Source organism: Macrobrachium rosenbergii, chromosome 49 (assembly GCF_040412425.1).
Source record: "Macrobrachium rosenbergii isolate ZJJX-2024 chromosome 49, ASM4041242v1, whole genome shotgun sequence".
NCBI classification, from domain to species: domain Eukaryota; kingdom Metazoa; phylum Arthropoda; class Malacostraca; order Decapoda; family Palaemonidae; genus Macrobrachium; species Macrobrachium rosenbergii.
This window is the reverse complement of record NC_089789.1, coordinates 45,271,106-45,281,597: the sequence shown is the minus strand read 5'-3', so window position 1 is coordinate 45,281,597 and position 10,492 is coordinate 45,271,106. Positions and strand designations below refer to the sequence as shown.

General features: G+C 34.4%; 1 protein-coding gene across 2 annotated transcripts in view; it reads right to left on the bottom strand.

The window, feature by feature from the left end:
* Positions 1-7,930: 7,930 nt before the first annotated feature.
* Positions 7,931-10,492, bottom strand: part of LOC136832453 (SPEG neighbor protein-like) — a 5,097-nt gene continuing 2,535 nt past the window's right edge. Inside the window, exons 4-6 of one of the 2 annotated variants that reach the window (XM_067093327.1) lie at positions 10,023-10,150; positions 8,399-8,567; positions 7,931-8,248 (exon numbers count right to left, since the gene is read on the bottom strand). In XM_067093327.1, the coding sequence (XP_066949428.1) occupies positions 8,133-8,248; positions 8,399-8,567; positions 10,023-10,150 (413 nt within the window). In that variant the 3' untranslated portion in view covers positions 7,931-8,132. The remainder of the gene's footprint in view (positions 8,249-8,398; positions 8,568-10,022; positions 10,151-10,492) is intronic. The other variant, XM_067093326.1, reaches the window with a different exon arrangement.

Sequence of the window (10,492 nt, the reverse complement as noted above, 5' to 3'; positions counted from 1 at the left end):
GCGACGCAGTAATGATCCCGTTAGGGAAAGCTGGGAGGGGGGAAAAAAATTCAGGGTGACGAGTCAAGTTTTAGTTTAAGAAAAAAAAAAGATTATTTGTGAGAGAAATCAATATTGACAGATGTTTCTTTAATTTTATGGGTCAGTGACGCAATATTGTTTACTTTTAAAAACAGTTTTCTTGAAATTATTTAAAAGAGATCAATATTAAAAGATGTCTAATTTTATGGGTCAGTAACAATATAGTATTGTAGTTTTTAGAATTTTGACTTGAAATTATTCAATATAAAGGCAAAATTTCAAAAGAAATACATATATCAATATGTATTAAAATATTTTTCGTTTAATTATTCCTACCTCGAGAGTATCTCCGATGGAAATTACCCATTCAACGACTCAGTAGACGTTGCCACCGCGCCATCATGGCGCGGTAATCTCCACTGGAATCGTTGAATGGGCCCATAATCAGGTTCGCGTCCCAGTGGTACCTGTTCATTTATCTTATATAAATATGTATCCATATATGTATATATATATACATATATAAATCCGGTGTGATATACATATACATAAATATATATATATATATATACATATATATATATATATATATATATATATATATACTCACACATATAATATATATATACAATACAAATATACATATGTGCGGTGTAAAAACACCCCAAAATTTTTAAACCCTGAGCATCGCATTAGATACACCTTTGCCAGTCTCTTACGCAATATTTTCACGAAGAGATGAACCACCTCTCTAGAAAATAAACGAGGGAAAACTGCCGTTAAGTTGGAGAAAATCTCCGCTAATCTTCATAATTTGTTTTCGCTTAGCTGAGATGAGCCTTATGGAATAAATTATAACTTTGAGAAAGCTAAACCCCTTATTAAAGTTGGAAGGAGTTCACCTTTAATCTCATGAGGGGAAAGTGACTTAATACGAAGTATACACTCAGTGAGATGTTTGTGACGCTTACATAGAAGAGTAGGGTTTGACGCGGGAAACGCAACTCCTCATACTTAGGATTAACTGTTTCTTATTAAAAACGACAAGATACGAAATTGAAAATAACTGCAAGGCTAAATCATTACATTTGCAAGCATCATAATTTTCCCAGAAACAGATGCTGAGATTTTTTTGAAGCTTAGAAGAACTGGTTTTGTCATGAGAAATAGAATTACTCAGTTGTAGGATTGACTAATGTTTATCAAAAATGACTATATACATATGTAAATATATATACTATATACATTATATAATATAATATATATATATATATATATAAACATATATACTATATATATAAATATATATATATTTATATAATATATATATATTATATATATATATATATATATATATATATATATATATATATATATATATATATATATATATATATATATTATTGCTTCAAATTTCAGTGTTAGTAGAGTACTGACATACATTACAAATATATATATATATATATATATATATATATATATATATATATATATATATATATATATATAATATATATATATATATATTGCACAATTGCCGTGATGAAAACCAAGATTTATAGCAAGGAAACATATATCTCTCAAATGCAAGACTATTTCTGTTTAAGTGATAAAACCCGGAATTTTCCTTCAACAATCTCTTATATTTTTCCGACCTTCTTCCATCCTGGGCTAGAAAAGGGCGCCAGATTGCAAGCCCCTTTCGCTTTTACCTCGAAAATAAAATCGGATTATAAAAAAATTAAATTTTGAAGAACGTAAACTAATATGAATTTTTCTGGCGACTTTGAAACAAAATCCCTGGAAAGATTTCGCCTAAATTTAGGGCAGCAATTCTTCCAGCTTCATTCCTTTGAGGGGTTTCAGTTATGAAAAGTTTATTGAAAACTTTTCCCATCAGAGAGAGAGAGAGAGAGAGAGAGAGAGAGAGAGAGAGAGAGAGAGAGAGAGAGAGAGCGTTATTTCACTGGTTGTTCTTTAATTTTTGCTATTCTAAATATACGATTAACCGTCTTGATACTGTCTCTTACGTTTTTATACTTGATCTGTCAGAGAGAGAGAGAGAGAGAGAGAGAGAGAGAGAGAGAGAGAGAGAGAGAGAGAGAGAGAGAGAGAGAGAGACTTATTTGACTAATTGCTCTTCTACAACTAAGCATTTGGATACTGTCACCTACGTTTTTATAGATGATCTATTATAGAGAGAGAGAGAGAGAGAGAGAGAGAGAGAGAGAGAGAGAGAGAGAGAGAGAGAGAGAGAGAGTAAAGCTATCCCAAATAGCCAATAGCCTGAGAAAGTAACCTTGCCCTGAAAGATACGACCGTCTACGCAACGTGAAAAGACTCAAAACTTATACATGAAAAATTGAAAAATACCCAATCTTAGTATTACAGTGTACACCACCTCCCTTTAATTCCTTGTTACCTGACTACCATCTTTCTATTGTACTTCCAACTTCCCTCAGCGCCTTCTTCCAACAGTTCCTTTGTCCCTCCACGCGTACATGCAACACGCAATGCAGATGTCATTCGAGAATTGCTTCCAATTACGTTATAACCTTCGTTTGAACCTTCGTGCAATGGGCATTGCAGTTTTTGTTATAGTGAGACCTTTGTCTTGACCTGGTATGAACTATGCGAGCGAGATGGAAAGTGGGTTTTTTAGTTTTCTGTAAAAGAAAACTATTGTGCCAACTTTGTTTGTCCGTCCGTCCGCACTTTTTTCTGTCCGCACTTTTTCTGTCCACCCTCAGGTCTTAAAAACTACTGAGGCTCGAGGGCTGCAAACTGGTATGTTGATCATCCACCCTCAAATCATCAAACATACCAAATTGCAGCCCTCTGGGCTCAATAGTTTTTATTTTAAGGTTAAAGTTAGCCATAATCGTGCTTCTGGCAACGATATAGGATAGGCCACCACCGAGCAGTGGTTAAGTTTCATGGGCCTCGGCTCATACAGCATTATACCGAAAACACCGAAAGATAGATCTGTTCTCGGTGGCCTTGATTATACGCTGTAGCGGCTGTACAGAAAACTCGATTGCGCCGAAGATCTGAGGGCGTACAGAGAATGTGCGGACAGAAAAAATGCGAACAGAAAAAATGCGGGCAGAAAATGTGCAGACGGACAGACAAAACCGGCGCGATAGTTTTCTTTTCAGAAAACTGATAAAAACACTGGAATTGAAGGATCCCATTACTCACTCCAGTATCCTTTAACGCAGTCAGCCTATAGTAGGATCGGTCCCGGAGTCCTTCGGAGTCCCGCGCGAGGTCGGAGAGCAAATTTCAAGGCACGTACGAAGTGTTAACCGTGTCAGTATAAACCTCCGGGCCACTTTCCATTGCCGTGTGACCTGAATGGCTAAGCAGCCCGAAATAGGGCCGTTTAGGGGTCGACTAACCACATTCTCCCATTCGGCCTGAAATGGAGTTGCTAAGGCAATTCCGTGAAATAGTTATGCTTTTCTATTGCTTTCTGCTGGGTCGAGACTCGCTCCTTTTCCTCGGGTCTGGGCAATGTGAGGATGTGAGAAAGTTCTGCTTTTCTTTTGCTTTCTCCTTGGTCGAGACTCGCTCCTTTTCCTCGGGTCTGGGCAATGTAAGGATGTGAGAATGTTCTGCTTTTCTATTGCTTTCTCCTGGGTCGAGACACTCTCCTTTTCCTTCGGGTCTGGGCAATGTAAGGATGTGAGAAAGTTCTGCTTTTCTTTTGCTTTCTCCTTGGTCGAGACTCGCTCCTTTTCCTCGGGTCTGGGCAATGTGAGGATGTGAGAAATTTCTGCTTTTCTTTTGCTTTCTCCTGGGTCGAGACACTCTCCTTTTTCTTCGGGTCTGGGCAATGAGGATGGAGAAAGTTCTGCTTTTCTTTGGATTGCCTGGACACTCTCCTTTTTCTTCGGGTCTGGGCAATGTAAGGGTTCTGGATTGCCTGGTTCCTTTAGCATTAGCCTGCGGTTAGTAAATAAAGATAATTCATTTTCATTTGAAATATATGAGGGAGAATGATGAATTAAATATTATTGGAAAAGTTTCCACGTTCTGAAATGTACGATAACTGACAAATATTTTTACACAGACAAAATTATATGCAAAGAAAATTTCTGATAAAAGAAATATGTTGGGGCAATGATATTATTCGGTGAATATTAAAATAAAGCTTTTATTCAATTACTCTTAATTATTTTTTTTCCACTGTCGTTCCGTTTCGGTTCACGAGACTGACTACTAATGATATTAATAATTAATAATATCACTTTTTGAAAGATATTCACACTATCACGAGTCTTTAAATGGAGGAACAAATTCACAGTTACGTGACTGTACAAATACATTTAAAACCAAAACTCTAGAGAGAGCTTTCTAGAGAACCTGTAGTTATATTTCTAGCACATTTGTACAGCTAAAGAATAGTGAATTCGTTCCTATAACATCACTTAGAATATTGACTGAAAAAACGTAAGGTTGACTGAATAAAACGCCAAGAAATATTATACCAAACTTTATCTTACATAAAATATGTTCTTACATCTTTTAAACTCTTAAGATTACGTATAAACACCCAATTACCTACGAGGAAAATGCTGAAATACATCTCTTTTGGATGCTGCCAAGCAGGTGAGTATAGGGAATGAGAAACTGAAAGTAGATGGAATGTTGAAGATACAAACAATTAAGAAAAATGTTGATATGATATTACGTCTTTCCCATTTAGTCTTAATTCACTCCGATGCATTGTTCTCCTGTTACCAAATATTCTGGAGATATTCAGGACACAAAAGAGGAGAGAGGGGAGGAAATTAGTCACCTGGAAAGTATGTCATGATACAATACATTGAAATGAATTTTTTTGTTTGAATTAAGGCAACATTCACTTACACATTCATACATTATTTACAATTACATTTGGTAACAGATTACAAAGCATGTGTTATGCTATCATATTCCATCTCTTTCTGTTACTTTTCTCAGGAATAAAATCTCAACGGTTCGTTTGAAATTGAAATCAGATTTATTGATGCGAGAAAATATACCAATATTATACCAGCTCTTCATTTTGAAATAAGTAAGTAGGTACGCAATATATATGCTGTATATATAATATATATGTATATATATAATATATATATATATATATATATATATATATATATATATATATATATATATATATAATATATATAATACAATATTCACACATAATAGCTTTTCTTTCTGCATCCTATTTCTTTGTAAGTAATTTGTTGGGATGGACCTCTCCTGATCTGAGACATTTTGTTAACTAAGTAACTCGAAGAAAATCGTATTTTTTTTACAACTAAAACTTTTGCCCTTCTCACTACAGTCCAAAAATAAACAATTATTTTGAAAGTTGGATAAAAAAAAATTATCAACTTGAGTTGATATATATATATAATATATATATATATATATATATATATATATATATATATATATATATATATATATATATATATATATATATATATATACTGTACACACACACACATATATATATATATATATATATACATATATATATACATATATATATGTATACACATGTATACATAAATATTATATATATGTACATGTATATATATATACATGCATATGTTTATATACACATATACATATATAATATACATATACATGTGCGTGTGTATACCTGTGTCTGAAAGCGTGTGCGAAAAACTTTCATAACCTGATTTAATAAAGAATTTTCTCTCCTTTTGGGAACTGACACTCCCTACAGTATAAAATAACGATTTGTCACTCCACAATTCAAAAGAGATTAACGCTAATAACCTGACAATCAGCTAACAGCCCTGGGTTGAAAATGGTGGTACCTCTGAATAAACAATGCATAAATCATTCTGAAGGATTTATATAATTACCCGACTAGGAAGAGCAACTCACGGGACGTGTCTTCGTGAATGATCGATCCATCTTTCGAAAACGTCCTGAGTCACGAACGCTTTTCGTGTTACGAATTTATAAAGGATATGAGAAGGTGACTCCGGAACGGATTGGTCAAGCCTTGCTTACGTATGTGGGTAGAATCATCAAGGTTTATTCTAGTCATCTTTGTTTTAAAGTTGGACATTTGTCATCATATTATGACATTTGTATATGCTACAAATGACAACTCAACAGACCCACTAGATTAAGAAAATAACCCCAAAGAGTGAGCAAGAAATAGCTGTGCATTCCAGTCGTTCCGTGACTGGAGAATCCATTTGCGGTCATTTGGTGATTGCTGGCTTTGTTTTGGACGCATCTGTCGCATTAGATTTGGCCATTCGAAGCGAGGATGGAAGATCCGCGTTTGCGAGCACTCAGTCACTTGTTGGTTTTAGTTACGTGTAGGGGATGTAATTCATTTAATTGTTCGTTGGATGCTTTTAGTTCCAGACGTCCTTTATTCCTCACTCTGTTGGATTGTCTGGACTGTGGAACAGTCTCCCCTGAGGATGTCACGCAATTGGAACTTCGAAAGTTCAAGCGAAAATGCAATGCATTACTACCCTAATATTGTTCTTGCATCTAACACATTTTCATCCATCTATTTATTAATTTGTTTTTTTCTTTTTTAATGAGTGAGATATTTTTTTTGGGGGGGGGGATTTCCCTTTACTTCCTCTTGACTTCTTCCTAATGAACACCATATTCTTTGGAAGCTTGAATTTCAAGTCAATGTCCCCAGTGGTGGGCTTGTTCCATATAAATTGGGTTCGTCTTCTGAATAATAATAATAATAATAATAATAATAATAATAATAATAATAATAATAATAATAATAATAATAATAAATACTTAATCTTGTAAATTTGTTCGTAAGTCCGCTTGATCTGTATTCATCTCTTCATGAAAGTTTTTCACACCTATGTTTTAAATATTTTTTGAGAGTTTTTGTTAATTTTCCAAAATTAAATTAAAATATATATATATATATATATATATATATATATATATATATGTATATATATATGTATATATATGTATATGTATATGTATATATGTATATAAATATATATATATATAAATATATATATATATATATATATATATATATATATATATATATATATATATATATATATATATAATTTTATGAATAATTGCTCAGTACTCTAGAGACATATAATTATCATACAAAATAACAATGTATTCATATCTGATAACCCCATATTTTAATGATTATATATCAATGAATTAATTGTGATTTTTACGTCCTATTCTCTTCCTTCCTTCCGCCAATATCCACCCTTCTCTCTCTCTCTCTCTCTCTCTCTCTCTCTCTCTCTCTCTCTCTCTCTCTCTCTCCTATTTAAATTTAATGTAAAAAAAAAAATTCGTATAATATCGTCTGGGAGAATTCGGGTTCTCGAAGTACTCATCTTCTCGTAAATCTCTTTGTTAACTACTACTGTCACTCAGACAGACCCCGCCCTGCTCAAGCCACCAACTGAAATTATGACAAAGTAAAACCTTGAGCAGGAGAGGATACGTCCGAGGAGAGAAAATAAAACTAGCTAACTGACGAATAGTTCTTGTGCATCATAGCAAATCTCTCTATCTCTCCATCTACCTCATATACAAAATAAAAGTACACCACTATCCCTGTATACGTTTTCTATTCTGAAATCCTTTAAGATGGTTGAAGAATCTCTGTTGTTCAGGTATGTCATTGTGCCCTTTTTCTTTTTGTTAAATGTCTTATATAGGGCATTTTGGGGGGAAAATAGATGTTCCTGTCTTTTTTCGAAAACTGGTCCAGTTTTCTGATCCGGACGCAGAAATGTCACATCGAGATGAGATAAACTGTCTCGCTGTTAAATATTTTCATTTTTTCGAAAGTGGCCCTCTCTAAGGATCCCAGCTACAGCTGTCTCTGTGATGAGTTTGGAGATTTGGGGATGGGGGGGTGGGTGGGATTTGGTAATTCCTATTCACCCCAAAATAGACGAATTTCTTACAAATTGGTCCAAAAGTGAGGAGTTTGGGGTTTTGGGGTGGGGGCCTCACATTTCCTGTTCACTTCAAAATGGTCACATTTTTTTCCCAATTCATCCAAAATTCATACCCCCACTGAACGTCGGAAGACTCCACTTTCACTGAAGGACTCGCTGCCCTATGGCTAGACACACCAGAAGAGCCAGGATGTTTCTGAAGGAGGAAGATGTGTAGGTTCCCTGGCCTCCGTGCTGTATGGCTGCTGGGTGTTCTCCTGAAAGCAAGCATAGGACACTAAAGTGTTTGCGATACAAGTCTGCGAAAGAACTGGCAACTGTTTCTCACAAGCTGGAAGACAAAGGTATCATTTTGAGACTAGCAGAAGCATCATAATAATAATGAATAACAATACTTTCTCCCATACCATTTAAGACGTGCACAGTAATGTTCGAAGGGCTGACGTTGGAGGGGTTGCACTCGTAGCGTCCGGAGTCAGCAGGCTGCGCCCTTTGGATCAGGAGGGAGCTGGTGGTGACGTCACCTTTCTCAATGATCACCGTGACCCCACCTCTGGTCGAGTCGTAGCTTATGATCTGTGGTTGTAAACAAGAATCGCGTGATTATGTTGCAGGGTAGGGAGATGGGATGTGGGGTTTATCTGTATATATATATATATAGTATATATATATATATATATATATATATATATATATATATATATATATATATATATATATACATATATATATAAATTTATATATATATATATATATATACTATATATATAAATTTACAATTTATATATATACATATATATATAAATTTACAATTTATATATATATATATATATATATATATATATATATATATATATATATATATACAATGTATACAATATATATATATATGTATATTCATTAACCCATTCATTGGTCATCAAGTTAAAATCAAGCGTATAAAATTGTCTTAAAAACATGCCTTTATGGTATTTTGAATTTTCTTCATTTTATACATAACATGTTGACCCAGTTCTCGTTATATGTTGCTAATATGAAGTATATATAATTGTCCCAAATAATACGGTTTTATGGTAATTTAATTTCTCTTAATTTATAAGAAATATATATCGATGCAGTAAATATGTATCTCTGTAACATGAATCCAAGAACACTCCGTCTCTCTCTCTCTCTCTCTCTCTCTCTCTCTCTCTCTCTCTCTCTCTCTCTCTCTCTCTCTCTCTCTCTCTCTTGTCAGTAAATCAAGTTCGTAAATGAGTATACTGTCTGATGAAATGAAACTCTCTCATAAGTCTCAGAAAGTTGCATTTCATTCGAGAGAGAGAGAGAGAGAGAGAGAGAGAGAGAGAGATTGTAATGCAGTCTAATTTCTGATGAAAAAAAAAAAACACCGAATTAATTCCACAAGCAACCCTCCCAGGAGCCATAAAGCTGCAACAAGGTAATTTTCCAAAAGCCATAAAGTTTACAGAAACAGGAGGACGCTGTTTTTAATGTATGATAAGCTTCAAGAGTTTATGGGTAAATTGTGGCATGCATTGAATAAATTGCAACTTGATATTAGAATGCATTTGTTATTAAGGCAAAACTGAGCCTCTTCAGAGATACAAGATTCACTTCATATCTGCTAGAATCACAGAATGTATTCTTTGGAGATTAGTTTTCTTAATTTATTATTATTATTATTATTATTATTATTATTATTATTATTATTATTATTATTATTATTATTATTATTATTATAGAAGGTAATAGGACATACAGAAAAATAAAAATAAATTAACAAATTCATAAATAAATAGATAAAAATGTAAGTAAATGATAAAATACAAGAAATGTTGTAGGGGAGTAATGTGTTGCATCGTCGCTTAAAGTTTTGAGGTTCCAATTGCACAATAGCCTCAGTAGGGACACTGTCCCACAGTCCAGCGGCGTGAGGAATAAAGGACCTCTGGAACTTTGGAGAAGTTCGGCAGCGAGGCACGTTTACTGCATAATTGTAAACACGCAATAAGAACTGGATGAAATTACCTTGTTATTGTGATTCCAGAAGATGAAATCAGGCGGCTCTGGGCTGAATTCGACCACGCAGGTGAGGTTGATGGTCGACCCTTTGTTTATGTACATGTCAGGTCCTCCTAAGATCTGTGTCTGGGGTTCTGCGGAGAGAAATGAGAAAAATTAAAGCCTTTTCTCTATCATACACACAGTACTTTTTTTTTTTTCTAGATTACAAGTTACTGATACCTGGGGGGTAAGGGAGCATAAAATCAACAACTAGAACTGGAGGTGGCATATTTAGAGGAGGGGAGGAGGTTACGAGGGGGGGAGGGGGTTAAATTTGCAGAAAGACCGAGAGGAATCTGGCGAAAATCAATGTTTGACGACAAAACAATCAGAGAGAGAGAGAGAGAGAGAGAGAGGAGAGAGAGAGAGAGAGAGAGAGAGAGAGAGAGAGAGCCTGGAAATGAAGAGGCTACCTTAAGACTGAGGAGGAGGAG